Source organism: Brachyistius frenatus, unplaced genomic scaffold (assembly GCF_029030835.1).
Source record: "Brachyistius frenatus isolate BFR_SWC_R1_liver_20210118 unplaced genomic scaffold, ASM2903083v1 Contig_20, whole genome shotgun sequence".
NCBI classification, from domain to species: domain Eukaryota; kingdom Metazoa; phylum Chordata; class Actinopteri; family Embiotocidae; genus Brachyistius; species Brachyistius frenatus.
Genome location: NW_027210619.1, coordinates 4,923,144 through 4,948,078, shown reverse-complemented (window position 1 = coordinate 4,948,078; position 24,935 = coordinate 4,923,144). Strand labels below are relative to the sequence as shown.

The following is a 24,935-nucleotide window of genomic DNA, read 5'->3' as shown; positions in this document are numbered from 1 at the left end:
CGGGAACGCCAGACAGCAGCACGGGAACAAACACTTTCTCACTGGTCTCCATGGAAAAAATGCCCTGATGCACGGCGGCGCAACAGGAGGCAGTGATGGCAGCGGCAAGGCATATTCTCTGAACACCTGGGTCACTTCTGCACCCAAGTTTCAGTTCATGAAAACATACACAAATGCCTGCAATATACCGCAGCCATAAATCAATCTCCTCATGTGTTATGCTTCATTAGAATTTTAACTCTGCTGTCACTGTGAGTGCCTGTGTCCATTAGAGCCTGAACCTGGACAGATGGCTGTGTGGAAAGCTGAGGTGTGTGTTCTGTACATACGGACACCTGCTATGCATTTTGCTGCTGCTTAAACTAATGCTAAACAGGAGAAATGAACGCTTATTATTTTGACCGCACAAAGTTTTTAAGCAGAGCTAAAGTCCCTTACAGTTTAGATACTGAATCTCATAAGATCAGCACCTTTATGTCTTTCATTACTGCTCCTGCTTCTATTCTAGATCTATTCTTAGCAGAAGGAGTTTCCACACAAACTTCACTTTGATATGATTTGGGCTTTACAGTTTTACCTTTGCAGGATTATTTTTGAAAATCTTTCCTGCACCTGCTGAATGCACACATTTGGTAACTGGGTCAAGACCAGAGAGGGTGTTGCACTTCTTACTGCTAAGCTGCAACCATTCTTGCCACAGACTATCGCGTGCCCTCGGTCCAGTCTATTCTAATTGCAGGAATTGAAACAAAGAGGATATATACCGAGTAAACAAGTTAATCACGTGAAATTCTTTGAGCTACTTTTTGAATGAAATAAAGACAAGGGCATCACAGCTGTTCTGTCTTTCAAGGGGTGATATAAGTAATAAAAGAACACTTAATGGAAGAGATGAAAGCAGAGATTGTTTCTCTAGCAGGGTATTTTGAGGACTTATTGCTACATAGCTAAAACTACAACTACATATTGTGTCTTTGCATTTTTTTGTAGACCACCAGGTGTTTGTACACTAAAAAGTGTACAAAAGTTTGTTTGTCTCAAAGGCTTTTCAAAGCAAATTACTTTGACAGGGAAAAGTAGTTAGTTCCTGTTTCTGGGGGGGGGGGGGATAAATGCACAAACTTTACTTGATTAAGATGCTAATTTCATATTTTCAGGTTATAAAAACATTTATTGACCACCATGTGATGAAGTCTGCAAATGTAAATGTAAATGTTACATGAGCATCATCAACCTCATTGTGACCCTCAACCAGAAAAAGATGGTGCTCAGCCCTCTGGGCACACAAGGCAGTGGGGAGTCTAACATGGAGGGTTCAAGTCATCTCCACTTTGTTTTGAGAGAGCTATCTTTGCTTAAACAAACAGTGCTGTCGAGGTTCATCCTGCCCGTGCAGTTCTAAGTCAGCAACAACTGCCAATCAGCTATCAGTGACAAGCAGTGGCCCAGGGAACAACACTACCTTTGTGCTTCCCCCTCGCGTGCCAGGCTCTCTGAGGATTTTAATGAAGACAGACAGGAAGTGGGGGAGGAAGGCCTGAGCAGGAAATGACCACATATAGATTCAGGAATCCAAAGAGTTAGAAATAGTTTTATCAGTGCAAGAGAGTCAGGCGCAGAAATGGGGCGATGATTTAACCAAAAACAAAAGCATGAATGTGTTCTGTTTCATCAGCAGAGGGACTGAAATGCTATCCTTTCAGTTTTTTGTTTAAACCTGCCTTTTTGTATTCACACTGAAGGGTAAACAACGCTACCATAAACAGCCTCTCTGTTATTTTAGAAAATGGTCCTCAACTTATACACTCCTTACCCTGTGGGTCTAAAAGTATGTCCCAAAGATGGAAATATATATCAAGAGAAGATATTCCTCTGTTCTGAAGATGTCATAGTTCAAGACAATAAACAATAAACAACTAAAGTCTCCTAAAGCTTTCATTTACCTTTCTAATATTTGTTCTTGCCATGCCATGCCATGACTTTATTTCACAAGCTATAATTCTTCTGCCTGATCTCTAAATTGTGTATATACGCAACATGACTTGCCTGTAGTTAAACAGCTCAACAAGTATAATTTTTTTTTGAATGTAATTAAAAGAGACACAGAGGGGAAAAGAGCATGAAATAATTTGGTGACCTCATTGCAGAAATATTAAGTTTTTAGCTTGGCGAGCTCTTATGCTCGTGCAAACCAAGAGAGGCAGGAATTATTCTTATTTACATAGCCATCCCCAAAGGCTTCCTCAAACTTTAAACCAACAAACCTGAGCTGCTTTTTGGTGGGAACCTGTGTCTTTTAAAAATACTTTTTAAAGTACATAACTCAGGAGAAATGAATCTGCCTTAATTCTCCCATTTAACCCTAAACAGTTTTAAAGAGGACTTGTAACTTGGTATATTATTATAACATCGGGACAAATGGGGTTCCTTTTAAATAATGGCAGGATAATTTTAGTACAAATAATAGTAATTAAAATTTGAACTTGTGAAGTGAAAACATGCAATTAAACATTGTAGTTGCCTGTGTTTAGCTGCTATGTTTCAGAATAAACCAAATAAGAAAAAGGAGGGTTTAAGTTAACTTTCTGGCGTGTGCCACATCTTTGGAAAGTTGCGTGTTGAGCCCTGGAGGAAGAAGGAGGGGGGCAGGGGTCATAATGAGCCTGACTGATGTTATTAAGAGGTCATTCGGAAATACTCCATGGGTATACCCACCAATTGACTGACAAGGGTCAAAAAGACACTCATTGTATTAATAACATTACTTCACACGGAAATCTTACAAACTAGCTGAATGTCTCTGTCAATTTATACATACATGTACAGTATGTATATGTATTTGCATTTTTGTGCCCGTGCTGTGTGCCAATTAACAGACCTGTCTTCCTCAAGGGGAAGTCATCCTTGCTCTCTATGGGTGATGGTAGAGTATAATGGCAGGTAGGGGATGTGCCACCCAGAGGTGGAGAGCTTTGGTCCAGGGATGTGTGGTGAGAGGACCTGGAAAAAAACAAGAATAAATAATTTTGTAATGAATACATTTTGCAATGTATATTTTCCTTAAACTCCTTCAGGCTAAAGCAACACAGAGTACTTACGTATACCAGAGTTTTGGGTGGTGGATGAAAGAATGATTGGCTCCGTTGTTGGCAGGGTCCTTTGCTGATTTGCTTAACAGAAACTCTTGGAGTTTCTGCTTCACTTCGGTACTAGCCACCGCACCTGTGAGACCAAAAGACAGAACCAAAGGGATTGGGGTTACCCTACAGCTATGACTCACAATGTGTGAATGCCTTAGATAACAAACAAACTTTAACTCTATTGTAACCTGCAGATTTCCTCAACTGTTTTCCTGTATCACATTTAACTAACAACTGTCCTAGAGTTTCTACATTAATCTTTTTTTTCTCTATAATCTCCTGTGATTGAGTTTACTTTAGTTTCCTGAGCAGCTAAACCTATGTGGAAGATCTCCCCCTAGTGGTCTGAGAACAATGTATTCGTTTCTGCTAAAGTGATACTGCAGAGACCTTTTTTCCCCATCAGATGGTTTCAGTTGCAGGGCACAGTTTCAAATGACCTGACCTGACAAAGTCATGACTCTTGTCTATTATTAGCTATAAGGTAAAAACAGAAGTGGAATACTATATCTGCCGCTACTTTCATCTTGCTTTTGAAAGACCTTTTCTCAAAAATTCGAAGTTTAAATGTCATGAGTCAACTTTACATCATCAGTTGCATGTACTACTTAAGTATCATCATCATTAATCGTTGTAAATTTCTCTTTATCTGATGTCTAAAGCAAGGTCCAGCCTTGTAATTTGCTTGTTCCCAGGCATCCTCCAGGACAGTTGAATCTAATATTGAGAAATCTTTTCTCTGATAGAGACATGAAATCACAACAGTTTGTCCTCCTTATTAACAGCACTTGTCCTATGCAGTGAGAACAACAAACTATTCATGAATTTTTAACCTCACTGTTATAGTGCCAAATGTGATCCGACTGAGAACAACATTAGTCGTGGTAAGTAAGTCGTGGTGTGGTCTTAAAGAACACAAACAAAACATATTTTCTCGCTTACTTGCAGAGGGTTTTGGTTTCATATGCACAGCTTTTGAGATATCTGCATTTTGTGTCACTCCAAAATGAAACAATAGTTTTCCTCTCCTGCTAACTTTGTGCTTAGTTTTGTCCAAAATTATTGTATTTTATTGTATTGTATTTTTAGACCTTGTATAGACCACTTTCATTAAAGTATAGCAAACTACATTAATGTGTACCCCAGGATGAGTAGTTACCAGTGCTATAATAGACAAGGGAAATCTAAACAAAACAATTTAACATCAAGCTCAATTAGTCTTCGCAGCCCAACAGCAAATATATTTTTATAGCAATTAAAAACAGGCCTTTTATTACAATAAAATGTAATTCATGGATGAATTATCCATGTCTATAAAGACAATTCTCCCACATGACTTGAAGGCGGTTATCCTAATAATAATGATGATGACAGAACATGTGCATTGCCAAAGGGGAATACTGAGTAGTTTCTCAGTCAGTGGAACTGCAGTACAGCTTTCCTATTCAGCTGTTATATGCATATTTTGCTCTGGCCCCTCTGTTAAGGTAATGCATGTTAAAAAAAAAAAAAAATGATTGAAAAGGTTAAGGGTTAGAATTTGTGGCCCCATGCTTGCTTTTGCCTGGGGCCCTCAAAAATGTTTAATTCATCTCCTGATAGTAAGGAGGTGGTGATGATGACGGTGTCGAGCTCTTACTCTCTCGGGAGCGCTCCTTGCCCCGGAGGCTCAGGCTGGAAACATGCTGCTCTCGCCGATGCCTCTCCTGCTCCTTCTCCTGCTGGTTCTGCTGCTGCTGCTGCTCTAAACGACGTTCCTTCTCCGCAAGCTCCTGCTGCTGTTTCATGGCCTGAAGCTCTTGCTGGAGCTGAAAAACATGCAGGCCTCACATCAGCATGAATAGAGCACACTGATAAACAGATTTTTTTTTAAATGGCAGTGGCTTCTGTGAAATTCTGCACTTTCTATTTTGCTGTGATGGACAATTCTGTGCTCGGCTGTAAAAAAAAAAAAAAAAAAAAAAAAAAGAACTCATGCTGAGCTGTAATGTATCGCTCAACACTCTGGCTTGCTGTGCTCAGTTGTTTCTCCTTTTCTGCACTTTGTAATGTTGTCCTGAGCTATACAGTTTTCTACTGATCTGCCCTATGCCATGCTGTGTTGTGTTCTGTTGTGTTCTGTTGTGCTGGGCTATGCCACTGCGTACGCTGCTGTGCTGTCCTCCATACCACTGTTCAGCGCAATGCTAACCTTGAGATGCTCCTGGAGCTGAGCCTGGTGCTGACGGGTCAACTTCTCATGCTGCTTCTGGAACTCGCTGATTAGTAACTGCTTTTGGATCTGCTGCTGTTTCTGAATGAGAAGTAGTTCCTGCTGCAGCTGCCTCTCCCACAGTCCCGGGTCCGAGCCTGGCCCCAGCATCCTCAGATCTGTGCGCAGGTCCAAAGGAGATAAGGGATCCACAGCCAATGGCACGTCTGGCTTGATATCCACTGTGGCCCAGAAATGGGAAAGAAAAGAGGATAAAGAGATTAACAGATCTGTCAGTGCCTAATTGCACCTTTACCAATACAAACCAAAACAATCAGAGATGGCTGTATGTGGTGTTAAAGTTGTTAAAGGACTGTTAAAACTTGAAAAAAAAAAAAAAAAAAAAAAAAAGATTGAGGGGCAGAGAAACACATCTTTCTCTCCCAGGACACTTGGAAACCTGCAATTATAATAGTTTCTACAAACAAACACAGGATTACATCCGTCAGAGTCTACTGGGAGCAGCAGTATAAGAGACTCAATGGACATTTGGCACGAAATGTTGAAGTGGTCATTTCAAGTATTTACATAAATCCGTGTCTTCCCGCTGTTTGATAAATAAATAAAGGGAGTCCTTCTCCCTGTCTGCACCAGAACATCATGCAGATATCCTCTCTTAACATAAATAATTCAAGGGAAAGTAGATTGTGAACCTGCATGTGTTTGTGAATTCATGTTCCTACGATCTTTCTATTCTTGATGCTGCAATGTGCGCATTGGGAAGAACTGCCTCTATTATAAGTAATTGCCAGATACAAAGTGAGAGGGCATCCCTTTGGTCTCCAAGCTCTATATATAGCCCGTTCCACAGAGAAAATCGATTGCCAGTTAAGAACATAGGAGACAGGGATACTTCATCTCTCTATTCCATAGAGGATGATTAGTGATTGTACAGTATTTTCTTTATCCTCTCAATGATTCTGTTTTAATCCACACTACTATATCTAGCTGAATTCATCAGCTTCATTCAGTGAGCAAGTTTTTTTTGTTTTTTTTTAAATCACATCTTTGAGTCAATTTTAAATATTAAAAAAAGGTATTTGTGCGTATATTTGACCAGTGATAAAATCAAAATGTCCAATCCTTGGAAAAGGAGTCATGTTAGTTATGCTGGTCGTGATGTGACATTCAAGGGATGCATTGTCCAGACTGTGTAATGTCTCCATTTTGAGACCGGAGAAATATTCAAACCTAGTTAAAATTCCAGGGGCTGGAGGAAGATGTATTAAGTGCATTCATTTCCTTAATCTTCTCAAGGGGTCACATCAGAGAGAACAAATACCGGCAGCGTTACTACACTACCTGTTCTTTGAATGCATGAGAAAAAAATCTGATACTTTACACTTTATATTGTTCATGTAAATAATGTTGTCCTATCATGCTTTTACAATTACAAACTATAGTAAAATGCCAATGAAAAGTAGTTTAAACCTGCCAAAATAACAGTGTCTTTCTACAGTAGCCATCAATTAAGAAGCAGTGCCCTCCTGTTCATCGATGCTGTGAAGCTCACTGGCGCCCATTTGTTTTGTCATGTAGCCTGTTTTTCATTGCCACCATTCCATGTGTATGCGGCGGTGATGATTATAAATAGAAACATAAAAGCAAGTGGCGCAATCCTGGTCTGTGACAACCCCCACACCCTAGTATCCACCACCCTAGCTTGCCGCTGCCATGGCAACGCTGGCGACGTAATTATGTCTCCCCATTCTGCAGATATCGAGTCTCACTGCATGTCATCTCCTGCCTACAGTGGCAATGTGACATGTTGACTATTATATCAGCTTTTCAGCTCTTATATAAGAAAGGAGTCCCCAGTAGAGAGAGACAGAGAGAAAGCGTTACAAAACCCTCCAACACACACACACACACACACACACACACTGGAGAGAAACAGCAGCTAAGTGATAAGTTGTCTTAAAACATGTTCAAAAAGTGAAGACAGCTCAAGGGGACTCCTTTGCTGTAATTTTCCTCTCTGTGTTCTAAAAACAGCTCCAATCAAATGACAGAGGAGGGCAACAGCTCGGCAGGCGCAGAGAACAGGCACCTGTAGAACAGACCCTTCTCTCCTGACAGGGAATATTAATCTTAGCTTGTAAGTACTTGACAAAGGACTCTTGTGTAGCGGGCACTGTTCCAGGAGCAGCCGTGAACCTGTGAACCATTGAAGGGCTCAGAGAGTCAGACAGCCTCGGTGCTACTTTTGCCTAATGGACCTAAATATAGCAACAACAAAAAAACACCTGCTGCCTGGAAGATTTCACCACTGTGATATCTAATTAATCTCATATTTCATTCGGTACCCTCACTGTGACTGGCATTAAGGATCTCCACTTTGATCAGCATGTCAAGCTAACGCTCCATCACGAAATCTCAGACAGTGGTTTAACAGGATGGGAAGGGAGAGGAGGAAGAGGAGGAGGAGTGTGAAAGCTTCAGCCACCTTTGATAACCATGGCTGTATGAAATGGCCCTTGAGGAAACCACAACAGCCTCATGTGCCTGTTCTATTCTTGTCTGCTGTCTGTCCACTGTGTCGGCAAGAGTAACACTGAATGGAATGACAATGTAGAGGAAAAATAACAAGGTCCTAAAGGTAGGCATTGTCCCAGCAACACTGAAGCTTCAACCAGCATCATGTATAATGTACACTGACATTATTCTTTGTGTCGTCTGACATACAGAGAAAAAGTAAAAATATTCTGTGTACGTCACTCAGCCACAGAATACATTAGACCTTGGTATTTACAGCCACATACAGTTACAGTTGATGTATTTAAGTAAAACGCACACCGTGAAACTACCCAAACTGAAACCTGACATTTCTTTTTCACAAAAATACTCCTCAGGCAGAGGAGAATACGGAACCACCAGTAACGATGGCTAAATATAAATGCTTTTCTGAGCAGGGTCTTAATATAGACAATGTGCGAAAGACTGTCACAGTTGTGAGGCCGCCTGCTTAATTTAACATCGGCAAAAATAAAAGCTCCATGTCACATTTATGTAACTTTTGGGTCCTTTTTGAAATGATCACTCAAGGGCATGCCACTTCTGGTTCAGTGGTCCTACAGGGCCATTGGTGTTCATGACCCATGATATGAGTACTTCATTTCGAGTGAAAGTGAGGCGACTCCTGATTGGTGGAGAGTGCACTGAAGAGCCTGTAGGCACTGGTAAACAAGAGATTTATGAATGACAGGTCCCAAATTTGTTTTTAGCACAAGGGAGCAACAAGCACCCTGCCCCATGCCCAAATTCCTCCCTGTGGATGGCCTGCCAAGGGGGGATAGGGTGACTCATGGCCTGTGACCACACTCCCACTGCAGCGTCGCACTGCCAGTGTCCCCAAAGTGTTTATTTCTATAACCGATCTGCCTCTCATTAGCCTTGGTCTTGGCTAGAGTGACAATCACAGCCTTAATTTGAGATGTTGGATGGCTGTCTTTTTTTTTGCCTCAGGCCACATTAGCAGACTTCCCATCCCAGACAGAGAAACACATCCCCAGTGACATTCCTATTACATGTGAGAAGTCTGAAATACATTGATACATGCAGTAAAATATTATCCAAAGAATTCACTATGCAGGCTTATGTTGGACTTGGAACTGTTTTAAAGAACACTGTGACATTTCACTATAATCTTTTTTATCCTGATAGCATACAAAGGGATTACTAAAGTGAGAAAGGACTTATCAATATTGTAAACATCACCCTCAGAATATAAACAGCACAGCTATTCTTACACCTTAACAAGTTAGTTTGCCCCTGGAGCTACCTTTTGGTGTCACTGAATAAGACTGAATATTAAGATTTTATTCAACAACAACAAAAAACACTTCAATGCTGCTCTAAAACAGAACAGATTGTGTTTACTCTCCATAAAAAATTATTCATAAAAAATTTACAATTTGACTTATTATGAACAATCATTAATAGAAATGTTTATTAATGCTTTTGTGGTTAGTTTAGCTGCAGCGATGTTCTCCAGTTATAAAAAAAATAGCACATATCACACACGTGCTGTGAAACGTTTGTCAAAAAAAAATACAGTCTTATTTCATTATACTAATACTATTACAATTATGCAATAGTTATATTTGCAAACAGCTATACTTGAATAATGGATATAAAGAACACTAAACCCTGAGGTTCAAATCTTTAGCAGCAAATAAAAAGTAAGAAATGAGCGTAAATACCATGTTACACATTGTTTCTGTTAAGAATCCTGACTGCTGTTTAGCTTGGAAAAATGAAGACCAGTACAACCCCCTAAACATTCCCGCAAGTTCAAGCAAATTCTTTTTCTATGTATTACAGATACGAGACCATCTTAACACTGTAAAACTGGCCAAAGATCTTTAGTGTTTATTTTATTACTGTTTTGCCAGTAAACATAATGAAACCCTTTGTGCTACACTTTAAACATGTATGTTGCGAGCATTCAGTGTGAACCAGAGATGGTTGCTGATCTACATTCCCTGTCTGACAGTATAAATAGAAGCAGAGATACAGAAGATGTTTGAGGGCAAAAATAAGCTGATGCTTGGGACTGCAATGTGGTGCTGGATCTCTCATTAAGTGCCTTGTTATTTTGAGCAGCTGGCACGTCTAAAGCAGGAAACAAGTTTTTATTTTTAAGACTCAGGCTCGTCCTTGCAGCTGAGCCAGAGCTGCGGTTTGCAGAATATCTACTAACAAAGAGAGCTGAGTCGAGCCACCGCCGGTCTTATACTAAAAGGAGCCAGGAGTCCGGTTGTCTCATGTCCTGTCGCCTGTTGTTCCATCTCACAAAACAAAAACACACTAAACAACATATACCAAACCTTCATCCAAGCAAAATATATTAAAAAAAAATTTTTTTAAAAACCAGCAACTGGTAAGTTATAATTGGGAAGTTCTGGCATTAGGACCTTTCACAGATCTCCCACTCTCAATGCAACATTGGCATTAGATCACACAGTCAATAAAATTAGTAATAAATCAATCAGCAAGAGTGTTTAATCTTAATTCCTTGAGGCACAGTAAACCCTCCAACCAGAGGAAAGGCATCTCTTAGCATCACTAAACCACAAGTCATGACCTGTGCTTTTCTACAACATGCACACTGAGAAAAACAAAAAAAATATTCAAAATGTCCTTTTCAGTTCGCACACTTCTTACTATTAATAATAAAATAATAAGTCACTTTATTCTTTCTGTATAATGAGGGATTTTTAAACAGTGCTGACAAAAACCTATATTCTTTGTGCTAGCTTGTGTCATCTCTTTGGCAGTAAGCACTTCAAATACACGGTGAGGCAACTTGAACAGATGCAGGATACAGACAAGTGGACTTGAAAGGTGTGGGCTTGTTATTGTCTGAAAGGTGCCTATTGATATTTTGCATGATATTTTGCGCTTGGGGGAAACTAATTAGATTTTCCTTGTTGGAGAGCCCATGTGAGGACCGTTGTTTATCAGAGCTTTGATGGTGCCAACACTTATCAAAATTAAAATGTGAGATTATACCCTTTATTTTTGCTGAGCCACTTGAAACATAACAGCAGAGAAGTAGAGTATGAAATAAAAGGTCAAGAAGTTTGTTTTAGAAAACAATTCACAAACAACCTATTTATTTGACACAAGGATCACTTCAACGACAATATTCCTGCCAGATGATTTTTATCTTTAAATATTATTTAAAAAATAACAGGAGACAACAACACATCCCTGTGTCTGTCTTAAAGACAATGCATCTGCTCTACTAACAACATGCCACCCAGTAAACTCATAGAAAGGCATCCTGGAGTGGCATTTTCCCACAGATACTGTTAGTCACTGTCAGGCGATTTACTATAAAGTGGAAAGAACAAATTAAACAGGCAAATGACAGAATTCTCTATTAATATCTGTTCCAAACCGCTGTTATATCAGGAGCATGCCGAGATGGAACGATAACGCACAGACGCCTAATCTTAGCAGGCTAATGCCATAAGCTGAAAATAACTCACCTAAGAATAGCTGACCCACAGAATAAGCAAGGAGCACGAATTCAGGCACTTGGTATATCTGTTATTTGGCTCACAAACCGCTAAAACAAAAGAAGAAAGCCGTGCTCCTGTGGCCCGATAGTCAAATAACATGCTCTATTGACAGACATAGAATATGTCATTTCTCTGTCATCCTCCTGTCTTATTTGTAAATCTCTTCACTGCCTCTGTGTGGGTTCAGTTTCTTGTTTTGCTTGCCTGAAGTGACACCTCAGGCAAATTTCAAAATGTATTTTTCTGAGTGTTTTTTTTGTTTGTTTTTTTTCTTACTCATCTTCTATGCCAAGAATACAGAGTGGAAAATCCGTGTTAAAAAAAAAAATCTAAATGCACATGCAACAGTTAGCTAGAATTATTCCACATTGGGTTGTTCTTCATGTTGGCTAATTGTAGATGTAGCGACAGCTCAGAGGTCAAAAAAATCTTTTTAAGTAAATTAAGCACTACTTAATCCACACTTTGTCATTACACACGCTTCCCAGCAACCACATGACAGGGTTCTCACAGAGCACATTGCTTTAACTCTCAACTCATTTCTACAGATAAGGTTTGCTTTTTATCAATAGCCACATGCAAAAAAAAGAAAAGGAAAAAGGTGTGACTCATCTTGAGTCAATACAGTGAATAGTTGTTACTCACAGTGATGTCGGCCATGCACACTTTAATTCAATTCTCAGGTCTAAAATAGAACAGTCGATCTCTGAGGTAAATATCCAGAGAGAAACCTTTCAGATGTCCCCTCAGTATTTCTGTCACAGTTCTTCCTGTTCCCTGAAAAGTGCATGCTGACATGGAAGCTTACAAAACACAACATCCCTGTCATGTTCGCAGTGACTCATTTCAGGCAACTAGAGCATGGGAATAGGTTTAAAGCATTTTCTTTCGTCAAAGTCGAGACTGATAAAGAGCACTTTTTAACTGAAAACATGTAGATCTAAAATTTAAAAAAAGAAGACCTTTACGCGATCCCACTGAGCAAGCACAAATCATAAAGCACAGTGTGTCATCAGAAGAGTAAATACCTTGATTCAGGAAGAAGTGCCTGGTCCTAGCACGTTGCTGTGCTGAGAACCTTTGAGATCTCTTTTCACACAGAATGAGAGAGCGCAAATAGTTGAGAGTATGTGAGAGTGAGAGAGAGGAGCAGAGCGAACGTGTGCACAGAGAGGCACAGAGGATGTGAGATAGTAGGAACAGATTCAGAGATAGAGGAGAGACAGAGATTGGAAGGATAAAAGATTCCTCAAGAGGAGCAGAAACACTGGGCTATGTGATCACCTGAGTTGTTCACGTTGTGCATCTTGCTCTGGTTGGGGAGCTGCTGGTGTCCAACGCGCCCTTCTGTTGTGGAGAAACTTGACTCGCCCTCGTAAATCGTCTGCAGCATACTCCACTCAGCGCTCAGGTCTCATCGCAAGCCTTGCGTTTCCTGTCACCAAGAGCCAACCCTCAGCCACTCAGGGGAGAGACCACGACAACAGGCAACTCTCTCTCGCTCTCTCTCTCTCTTCCTCTGCCTCCTCCTCTGAGAAACTACCCTCACTGTGGAGCAAAAACACAAACTGCACACACTCTCTCTGCAGAGCTGCTACTCTCCCGGGTGCCTCTCTTCAGTCAGGTCCAAACACTAACACGGTGTTTTGGAAAGGATGACAAGTCCTGCTTCTTTTCTTATCTGCCTAGCTCACTATTTATTTTTCTCCTGAGCAAAGTGTCTGAGCGCCGGAGACCGAGAAAAAAAATGTAAAGCTGAGTTGCTAGGAGCTAGGAAAGCCGTGCACTGTGTACTGAGCACCTGAGCAGAGGCAGTAATGCAAACCAGGGAGGGGAGCAAGCTTCATTTGCATGTGAATCAACAACTGCGTGGCCCACAGGTGACAGAAATAGAACAATGGCCAGCCCTGGCTAAAAATAGGTCAGCCAAGGCGCAGGGATTGGAGCAGCATTGATGCGTTTAAAAATACCACACCAAACACAGCTGTCTTCTTCAGCTCCTGCCAGAAGGCATGTCTCCTGACTCCCTCTCTGCAGATGGAGGCTTGAATCCTCTCTCTCGCTCTTCTGATTTGTTGAAGCAGTCTCTCTCACTCACTCTATTTATGTCTTTATTTTGTTCTCTCAGGTACATGGATGGAACGATCCAATTTTGCCTTGATGTTACCGAAAGGAGGCAAATCAACTTTACACCTGGCATGTTGTGCTAAAGGTTTAATAAAACAACTGCTTGGCTTTTATATAATTCACAAAAGCATTGAGTAGTGTGTGAATTTTTGGGGGAAAATAGCAGAAATACTAATGATGATATACACAATACTAGCCAGTAGCATTTGGGCATAATCTGCATGTGTGACAAAAAACCCAACAGGATGTGTTAAGACAAGTGAGACACCGAATGAACACTGCTCCTTTACGATGCAGAGTGTAACCTCCTGCATTAGCTCAGTATATGTGCGGGGTTCAGTGTGTATCCAGGGCAGTGCTGCTACTCAGGAAGCATGCTTTCAGCTAACCAAGGAAGCCAAAGATGTCATAACAGCATGATCATAATTACATAAACCTCTCAAACTGTGTCAACAACACCTCTCCAGGATTACAAATCCTATTTCCTTGACATACCTTTGGTACTGTTTAATGCTGGATTTGAGAAAAAACAAACAAAAAAAACAGTCCACATAAAACTTTAATTTTGAATTTTTGTCACCAAGTAGCTATATATAGCAGGACTTTTTAAATTAATATTACAAGACTAAGATCCATAGTTAATATAATCTGACTCCAGTTCATAAAAGCCAAGTCAAATGTTCTATTTGACCACTGATGCAGGGCTGGGTTTGTGGCCAAGCAGCCTGTGCCTTTAAATTTTTCATCTTCCTTCATAATTTGACCTGTCCCCCAGCCAGGGGCGTGGAGCCAGCACGGCTATTTTTAGGTCCTGAGCTCTGACGACTGGCCTACAGAGACACAGAGAAGGAGTTTTACTGTGTTGTTTCAGCTGGACAAACATTTAACCCCTCAATCCTTTTATCACAGCACAACCAAGAAGCCAAGAAGGAAATGCACAGCTTGCTGGCTTACTCCAGACACAAAACAACTCTGGGGTGAACAACTGATATATGTTGGGTGATTTGTTTATTAATAAACAAACTAACAGGACTGTGCATACATACAATTTTATTCCGTACTAACCTCTTGGTGAGAACAGAACTCAGATAATTAACTGCAATAACTTTTTTCTTTGATCTTAGTTTTAAGTAAGAAAGTTATGTAATAAAAGTAGAATTGATTTTCAATGGCACATGGTGAAAAAGTGTCAACAAATGATGTGATGCGAATAATGTTCGTACACATCACAGATTAAGTAGACTCTCAGTTTGCGTTAATTAGTTTTGCAGTTCTTGTCGGATAAGATGGTGTGAGCGATCACAAGCCTTCACATCCAAGGTAACGATGGCTAAAGACACAGAGCTCCATCTGTCACAGTATCCGTCAGAGCAGGAGGACTCTGACCCTGTAGGCTGGCCTAATTGATCAAAAGAGGAAGTGAAGCTGGCATGAGTCACAATTATCATGACAAAGGAATTTCTATTTCTAATAGCAATTTGTAATTGTCTGAATCTTGACCATATTCTGAACTTAAAAAAGTCTCAACATATTTTGCAATGTTCCTGTGGTTTTCTTCTATTGCACAATAACATTCTGCATGTTGCACACTCACAGACTATTTCTGCTTTTTAATTCTGATGATTCATATCTGGATTAGTGTCATTATTTAGAGGTTTATCTACTCATATTTTGGTACTTTTTTTTTCTAGAATGCTCTGCACAGTATAGATTTGTCCTTCAATTTGTCTTGCAAACATAGAAATATAAAAGTTGTTTCTATGTAGTTTTACAAGGAACAGAAGTTCCTAATTAGTTCCGAGAAGCTGCTTGAAAAACGGTTGGTCAACCTGACCTACTGCTCTTAAAAAAAAAAAACTAAACAGAGACGTTTCACTGGGACACGTTAGCAGCGATTAACCTACACTTTTTATTTGTAACTAACTTCCTGCGGCTGATGAGGGATTGTGGGATTGGAAATAGCTCTGTCCAATAGGCAGGGTCCAGTAAACCTGCAATGTGGCAAGCCCATTATAGCTCCGACTGCGTCACTGGCGGCCTTTGTCTACTTTAGTCCTATTAAAGCATTTAAGTGTGAACGTCAGCGTCCCTGCTGGAGAGCTGCTCTGCTCTGCTCTCTGGGGCCACGGCTTGACTGTCTGTCACCTCCCTCATATCAAACACAAACTGTGTGTGCTAGTGCATGTGTGTATCTTTTGTCACCAGAGTGCTGACATGAAGCAGGGAGTGGGGGGGGGGCATTCGAAATGGAACAAGTGGACTAGATCTGTGGAAGTGCTCTTTGTAAAAGGAATGAAAGGCCGTTGAAGAGCAAGACAGCCACTATACATGCACACATACGCATGCATCCATACACACATCATCATCATGTTGTTGTTTTGAATTGCCTCCAACTTAGTCATTTGAAATGATCTGTTGGGAATAGAGATTTAACAAAGAGATAAGTCCCGCCATGGTGCTTCATCTCCTTCCGTTCTATTTCAAGAAACAGTGGTCACAACCTGGGGATTTGATTTTTTTTCCACCAAATGAGCCTACTCACATTACCACAATTACTGTGCCAGCTCCCGATCAACTCCCAAAGTTCTCTGGCTTAATCACCATCGCACTGCTGCCTTGTGACACATTGTGCATGATGAAACCCAGCAGGGAGGCAAACTGGAGAAGGAGGGGAGCACTACTTAAGTGTTGCAACAGATATGAGAGCTGGACAAACCCCTCTCCTTGGAACTAATTTGATCTGGCTAGAAAATGTTTTGTTCCCCTGAACAGTGGATGACCCTTGTGTGGGAAGGAATGAGTCAGGCATGTTTTGTTGTTTCAAGCTCTCTGAACTTCAAAGCCCTCCTGCATCTCAGAGGGGGGTTATCTACTGTAAAATAAACTGATCAGCCCCTTTACATAATCTTAATTGATAAACTTGTTTATCGGAGTCTGTTTTGATGGAATTCATTTCATCCACTTCTCTGGCTTCCTACATATTGCTCGTCTTCCTGCCTGTAATGATGCAGATTTCATCATGCCACTTTGGGAGGACAGTGGCGGATGTGAACATTGTCAGGTGCTGATTTCTCCATTCAGAGGGGATGTTCATCTCAAGAGAGGAGGTGCATACTCACAGTAACTTCTCTCAAGTTACCATGCACCCCAACCACACCACCATGTCCCCTGACCCTATTCTCTCTCGTGGCCGACTCAGCTCTGCCTGGCACAGGAGGGAAATTATCCACCATCTTACTTACATCAGCCCGTGATGAGTCACCATTGCTAACTGTGGAGGAGATCTTAGATCAATTTATAGTTTAGAGTCTCTGCATGTGGAATGCAGCACACTATGTTGGCAACCAAGCTCAGCCATTCAACCTGCTAAAAGCCACAGTTTAAGTTTTGTCACTTCAAACAGCCCATTACCCTTTTACCTTTTGGTCAGTCTCATAAAAGCACAAAGGCACTTCAACTGTTGATTTGATGCTAAAATCCAATTAGCCTGTACATCTGGGTGAATTATGTGACCATGTTTCCCCACTAATGATTTGGGAGCGTTTGCTTTTATTGGGTTATTCTGTCTGGCATCCTGTGGAATTTCCTGTTGGACTTTCAGGGTGATATAGGTTGCACTTAACAGGTTGGATCAAATAACAAGAAAAGCATTAAAACCCAGTCATGTTTAGCACTTTCTCTTGAAATGTTGCCAACAAAGTTTTGCAATGCAGCTTGTTAGATATAACCCATGCGGCTTTCATGTGATGGTACGATTCAAACAGAGACATGAATCCATGTATACCCTTAAAAGTAAAAATCCTTTCTGAAAAATGTGAACCTTCTGTCTAAGATGTGAGAAACATACTGAACATAACAGGCTTCCAGAAAGGCAAAAACACAGTTTCAAAGCATCCACCTATTGTGAACTGACCTTGAGGTCAGTTTACTTTCTAACTTTGAATGGGTCCTGCCATGCCTTCATCTGCTGCCATAGGCTCTCTAAAAATAGATGTGTAGCACAAAGGCACACTGGAAACAGAGGGCAGCTCTCAGTATTTTTACTGATCAATGTGCTCATCTCTGCTGGAAACCATTGATCCACTGTTTGTATCAAATTGACCGTGTTGTTGTTGAACAACTTCCACCCTACATTGACTCATGACAAGCCCACTTTATGTTCCACTTTGTCCCTGTTGTCCAGCAAGTTCTCTCAAAGCAACACAAACCATTGATCCAGTAAAGATATTAAAACACAATGCTAATCATTGATAAGAGCCCCTGAAAGATCATTCTTAATGTCAGCTGGCATTTTAATGAGCTATTAACAAATAAACATGAAGCAGGACTTTTGTGCCAGAAACCACAGTGAGAAAATCATTGCATCAGAGGCTCAGAGACTTACATACATCACTGAAAAGCCTGCAGAATTCAAATGCGCCATCTGTATCATAAAAACACAAGGCCCAAGTAGACACATTTGACTTTGATGGAATGCAGCCAAGTTTAGCCGACCTTAGAAAATCCCTCAGGGATTAATAAAAACAAAGGTTGTCTGTTCAGAGGCATCCTTCCAATTCACATCCTGCTGGTCAAGCCCAATTATGATTGGATAATCATAGCATTATCCCGCCTGAGTGCCTTGGAGCTATTATCTTAATATGATAACAAAATATATATTTTTGTTATCACCACAGCTTTTGAGAAAACACATTTTATGAGGCTGATTTGTCCTTTGGCAACATATCAATATTGTTATTTTGGTCACAGAAAAAGTACAGACAGTTTACATCCAGTTTCCACTTTGTTATTTAAAGGGACAAATCTCACTTCAGAGACCTGAATATGTTAAGTTTCAAAGAATAACCCGAAAACATAAAAGCCGTAGTTGTTAAATAAAAGGCTATGATTCTTGCTCAAGTAAGTTTGTCAATGACATTTAAAGACTCAAACAGAACTTCATTCATGGATTTTAAAGGTCCACCTTCAAAAGTGCAGCAGGAAATCAAGTTTACTATGGGAAGGGTGGGTTGATGCTTATTGTCCGAGCCACTTCCACCTACGCCATCACTTCTTTACTTGACCACAGTCGAATTACAGTACTCTCCTCCTGTGGTGTCTCAAAGGTCTCAGACTTAACAATACCTCTAAAAAAAATAGCTCTTCCTCTGATTATAAAGGTAGTGCTGTGCATACCAGGAAATGCCCCACAGTGCACCCACCATGTCTGCTACAATGCTAATGTCTGCGCTGCTCCATATGCATAAAGCTGGAGGGGCTCCAGATGTATTTTTAAACGCTTTGCACGGGTGACCTTGAGCTTCTGTATCTTATTACAGCATCATACTCATATAATTTTTTTCCCCACCATATAGTTAGAAATTCATCATGGCGAACTATCATATTTTTATGCAGCTGAAGACACAGGCTTTTATGACACAAACTCAGAGGTGAACTGTACGAACAATGCTGGAGCCTGAAATTCCAATGAGAGTGTTTAAACAAGTCACCCAGGTCCATATTTCCTCTTTCCTCTAAGAGGCAAAGAAATAGTTGAATGGTTATCTCACTGGTTTGATGGTAAAACAATTGTAGTGCCAAAATTGTTTTAATAACAGATCTTCTTGGGTGTTGTGTGGTATAAGTAGTTTTAAATCATCCCTCTTTTCTACATTTGTCAACTCATTTTATAGCACACTGACACAGTTATTCTATATGTTGGTTAGTTTAGTTCCATGGGTTTTAATGGGGAAGATATTACAAGTTCCTTATCACTATCTCTACAATCAGTTGTGCTATTTGTTTTATCAGCTTGGTGGTTGGTGGGAAACGCAGCCGTAGCTAAGGCAGCAGGACTTGTAATTGTGGGACATTGTCCAAGCGGGGTAAAACCCCAGTTGGATCCTTCAGCAACACTGCACCCTGCAGGTTGACTGAGAACAGGAACAACAAAATAAAGAAACCAAGCACAGCTAGAGGTACTGGGTATATTACTTTGAATTTCCCAGAGCAAACTCCAAGGACCAGAAAGACAAATACTCAGACAAACAACAAACTCAGTGCTAAAGCAACAGGACTTAAAGGAGAAAATGTTGCCAATGCTCTGACTGCAGAGGTCCATGACAGAAATACAAATCGCTCTACAAACAAATATTCATGCATAAGCAAACTACAAACCAACACACATATGTATGCACATCCACGCATTCACATGCACACATTTACACATAGAAATGCCATCATGCTGGGAGTGACTGCAGCGTTCCTGACCTCTCCCTTTCATCTCAGATCCAGTAACCAAACTGACTTTTCAACCCAGCCGCTTCAATAACACAGGGCCTAACAAGCTTTGGCAGTCTCTTTTATAAAACATGTGAAAGGACCAGGCCAGCGCAAAAACAAAAACTGTTACAACTACATGACCTCCTTGATGCTGTGTGAAAAATGAAAAGATGGAAACAAGTTGAGCCCAAGGATGTTTCCTTCTGAAGCACAAAGTGTGGAGATTCCAACCGTTAAAAGAGCAAAACAGACCTAATAAGTGAGAGAAAAGGAAAAATTCCAAGCATTCACCTTCATTCATTGTTTTTTTAGTCTGCTTCCTAACACAATGTGCCATTCATTTATGGTATTCTGTGCTTTTCAATACATCTGTGAGTAAAACTCCCTTTTCTAGATGACTGTCACTTTTCTGTTGTGAAGAGACTATAATGTCACTTTCACGCCTTTCTTTTTAGAAACCTTAAATTACGTGAGCAATTTTGCTGAGATAATGCTCCTCAAAGCTAAAAGGCAGGCTTTAGGAGTATGCTCTAAGGTTGTCATCTCAAAAGGGGCACAATTTTCTGTTTTGGAAACAGATGGGCTGGTAACCCTTTCACACCTATCTGACCACCGAGACCTTTACGTAGGCTGTGCTCTTAGATATACAGGAAGTGTGTCCAATCTCTGCGTAATTCCTGGATCCGTTTGTTCTGCACATTTCACGCCAAGTGGGGAGGGGTTGTGGCCGTGACCTCCTGCCGTCCTATAACTCAAAGGATGGGTCGAGTGAAGAGGCAAGCACCCACAGATGAAAGGCAACAACAAAGAGATGTTTAGCATGACGCATGGCAGAGCAGTCTGGGCGCCACAGGATGATGGGATGGCAAGGAGTGACAACTAATGGGCCTGTGAAGTCTGAGCTTGGTCTGTTTCTGCCATCATGGTAAACGGCCACACCCCTGTGACAGTCAAGTGACAGTCTGTCTGTCAGCCTCGGCATTCCAAGAACTCTGAAGCACATCTCATTTATCACTTTTACTGATTTCACCTCACAGATCTGACAGACCTGGATCGAGTTAGGGCAGTGGCTCTCTCCATGGTGCCTGTCAGTGGGCGTACTGACGGACAGACTAGCAGATTAATGTAAGCAAACAAGCTGGACAACACGTTAGGTAAAAATGAACTGCATAAATAGCAAGCCTTGAAAAAAATAATTGACATGAACTAACGGATAAAAATGTATGCACTGACATAAAGCATAGCATTTTAATCCACCTTAAATACTTCAGGCAGGAGCCTTAACTCTCCCCATTTTTCATCCACACAAGAGGCCTCTCAAAGACACAAATGATTCATCTCCTCAACTCCATTTGGACAGGAAGTGAAAACAAATGGAAGTAGGATCCCCCAGAGAGCCCAGGGGTCTACAGTGGGGCTAGATGAACAACACTGAGAACACCAGGCTAAACCCACCCTGCTCTGTGTCTCAGCTGCAACAGGAGCCAGATTCGCCCTCAGGGCCACAGCTCTCCTCTTACTGTCTATAAAGAGAGAAAAATATTCCTCACACATACACCATTACCAACCACATTATTCACCAACAGCTCCGCCCCCAACGCTGCACTGTGAGACTTTTCCACTGCACAGGAGAATTGCATGTTTTCTTTGATTGAACAAGAGTTCGAATTCAGTATATTAGACATATCATCATGTTTGGTTATGGATTGATTCACGTTTCCTGTGTACGCAATACAACTGCCTTGGACAGAGTTGCTGTTAATAACCAGCAACTGCAAAAAGACTGTAAATGGGGAAAAACATATTCAAGCCAAGCATGGATGTGCGGCACCTGGGCCACATTCAGTTTGTCTGCACATCGTCTGCTGCACGGCCACACTCCTGCCTCCACCGCAGCAGCAGCCAAGAGCAGCAAAATAAATTAAGGCGTGAACAAGACTCTCCATTTCATTTTCATGACAACACACTGAGATAAAGCCCATGACCGTCATCCAGATTCTGTTTAGCCTCAAAAGACACACAACTCACACAGAAGAGATCAAAAACAGAACTAATAATGTCATATTACTTGTTTTTTTCAGGTAAAAAAGCATCTGTTATGAGGTTGGCTAGATCAGTGAATGTACAGGCTTCAGGTGGACTAAGAAAACAACATCATGAAGTAGGTCTGCAGCTCCTCAGCATAATTCCTGGGCACATGAACAATTGAATCAATTGTGCCCCTTGCAGATCAACAAGGCTAACAACTCCAAACCACTCCGGGGATTTTCCCTGCATGACACCGAGCTGCTATAGTAAATCCCTGCCATAACATAATTTGTCTTAAGATGGTATCTCAAACATATAATATTTTTAGTTACAGAAAAAAAATTGTTGTGCCTTTGAAAATGCAAGAAATTGAAAATTTAACCTCACCACACTTAAATATATGCATACTATTACTATTTGTCTGTTTTTATGGATACTTTAGGTTGATTACAGTAATATCAGTCTGTTGGCAGAAAGTCCTGACAACCGTTTGTATAATAGAGACTGTGCTGCGTTTCAACAATGAGCCGCTGCAGAATAGAGACCAGCACCTTGCTCTGGGCATCAACAACACCCCGCCTCCTACAAAAACTCACTGACCCAAACCCATTTTTTCCAGTCTAAGAGAAATGTCAAGTCCAGACCTAGAACTCATCTCTTTGATGGGAACATAGCAGCCAAATATAGCCTGGTAGCTTCAACGCCCCCTGACACACATCAGGCTCTACGGGTTCTGCTAGCAGTGGTTAATTTTGGCCGACTGCCATGTAGTCACTTACTATTAAACATCATAACTATACAAAGAAAATGATAACCAAGCAGTGAAGTGTACACTGTTGCCTAGTAACCAAATGCCATGTTGGGGATTCATCTTGTTATGGAACAGAAAACACTTACAGCCAGAACCAATAATAGATCCTGGACCACACAAAAAAATAGTTTCAGGGTGTCAACAAGCATGCCCAACATTAAGTGGAGAAACATGTCATGAGAGATGTATGTTTCAGAAACAAATCTCAATCCTTAGTGTGCCTTTTAGGAATTTTGTAAGTGTTTCTGTAATTGCAGCCACTGGAGAAATGATATAATTATTATTCATCTGTCATTATACAAGTGAAATGATGGATGAATCGAGAGCTTATTTCCAAGTGTGAACTGCAGCTGAAGACATTAAGCTGACTGCCACTGGGTGCTGGGTCCTAATTAAAGTTGTTTTTAAGTTTTTTGGAGCATAGAGAATTACAGAAATTACCCCCTCTCCATAAATACGTCCATCTTAGCAATGCTCCATGCTCATGGCTGGTTTGTACAGTTTGTATGCATTTGACATGAGAACGTAACAAATAGACGAGACATCCTAACTGTATCAGAAGGTCTCATAAGACTATTACACATCATGAGCATTTTACTTGTGTTATGAGTGTTTTGGGAAACATATCTTCACCTGTACAGTAACTAATTTGCTTATGCCAATTATTTCATCATAGCTTTAGGATTCTTATTATTGTCCACGAATGTCAGTATAACCTCCAAGATTTCCAGACTTCAAGCAAATCATAAAATCAATAAACAATAAAACTTCTGTTAAAAAAGAAGAGTCAGCACATAAATTAACATCCATGAGCTGTAAGCTATAAGGGACTGGTTATCTTTCATTCTATCCATCATACACATCATACACAACCTCGTCATAATAATTACTGTATTATTTAATTAATTAAAGACTTGTATTTACTACTTATAATGGCCATAACCTGTCACAAAAAAAACTCACAGTAAGTTATGACTTACACCAAAACATCTTGGTCATGGTTAGGAAAACATCATGGTTTGGGTTAACACAAGTAATATAACGTCCGTCACGAAAGATCATTTATGTACATTATGTAAGTTATATAAGTTACATACTTTAAGTTACGCAAGTAATTTATTTATGTTACTCAAAAAGAAATCCACGCTGACTTATGCTTTCTCACAGACTCGATTACCGCTCTGCCCGGAGAAGGTTTGTTCCATCCAACCACCCTCAACCTCCTCCCTACACAGACTTTGTCAAACGTTCTACTCCGTCACATGACCTTCTTCCTCGACCCAGGTGTCCATGGTGCCGACACCAAAGGGTCGTATCGCTGTGACCCCAAAGCGGATTTGACCAAACAGCAGTATTTGTTGTCCTGCGATTGAGAACAGGCTGAGCTGTTAGGTACTTTTAATGTGTTTGAAACAAACAACTACAGAATGCCTCCAAGTTAAAATCAAACTGTCAATGTGAGATTCATTTTCGTCATTAATGTCGAATCAAATTTAGCCGTATTGTTTCTTTTTAGTGAGGACATCACATCATCAATGAACGTTGTTAATCTCTTGATGAGAACATACCACATTAATTCATTTACGACAATTAATGAAAAGCGAAATGCCGAACATTGCCATTCTGGCTTTATACAAGCAATCAAAGCCGGTGACACCAGTATAATCAAATACCATAATGTAGTGGCCATTGAAACATAGCTTCTTCACGAAGCAAATATCCTACCTCTATTCTATAACCTGTCCTCCAGCCATGTACTGGATGTTTTAATGTATTACACTGGCATAACTGTACACAGATACCCATGTAGTTGAACACACCCACACACACATTCAGTACACACAAGCTTACAATTGTGTGATTTCCAACAATCCCTTTGTGCCCAATTGAGGCAGAAGATTGGCTCAATCACTTTGTCATGTCATACTTTCCTTCACCGAGCACAAAACACCACAGCATTCTTGTTCTCTGTTGGAACGGCAATTTCTGCTGCGTGACATGAAGGCTGCCTTCACACTGTCACGGTCAGTCAAGGATGGCACTCAAACACAGGAAATAAATCTGCAGTGACAAAGCGTAATTCATCACTTTCATCACTTTAGTTGTGAAAAAAGGAGGAAAAAAAGGAAAAAGGCATTGTATTCTCTTCACTTTGACAAACAAGCTCACTCACACCTCTTATGTCATCGCTGCTAGTAGCTGGCAGATTACTCTGTGGTGTCTACAGAATATTTTTACTGATACAAATCTTCCAACTTTGGTACAATAATAATTAAGCCACTATAGTT

At 40.6% G+C, this 24,935-nt stretch overlaps 1 protein-coding gene across 4 annotated transcripts in view; it reads right to left on the bottom strand.

Annotated features, from left to right (window-relative positions):
• Positions 1–24,935, bottom strand: part of hdac9b (histone deacetylase 9b) — a 35,825-nt gene that overhangs the window by 8,196 nt on the left and 2,694 nt on the right. For 2 of the 4 annotated variants that reach the window (XM_069696181.1, XM_069696182.1), the window contains exons 3-6: positions 5,332–5,573; positions 4,773–4,948; positions 3,099–3,224; positions 2,879–3,000 (exon numbers count right to left, since the gene is read on the bottom strand). In XM_069696181.1, the coding sequence (XP_069552282.1) occupies positions 2,879–3,000; positions 3,099–3,224; positions 4,773–4,948; positions 5,332–5,573 (666 nt within the window). Of the gene's footprint in view, positions 1–2,878; positions 3,001–3,098; positions 3,225–4,772; positions 4,949–5,331; positions 5,574–12,704; positions 13,121–24,935 lie in introns of those variants that run through there. The other 2 variants (XM_069696180.1, XM_069696179.1) reach the window with 2 other exon arrangements.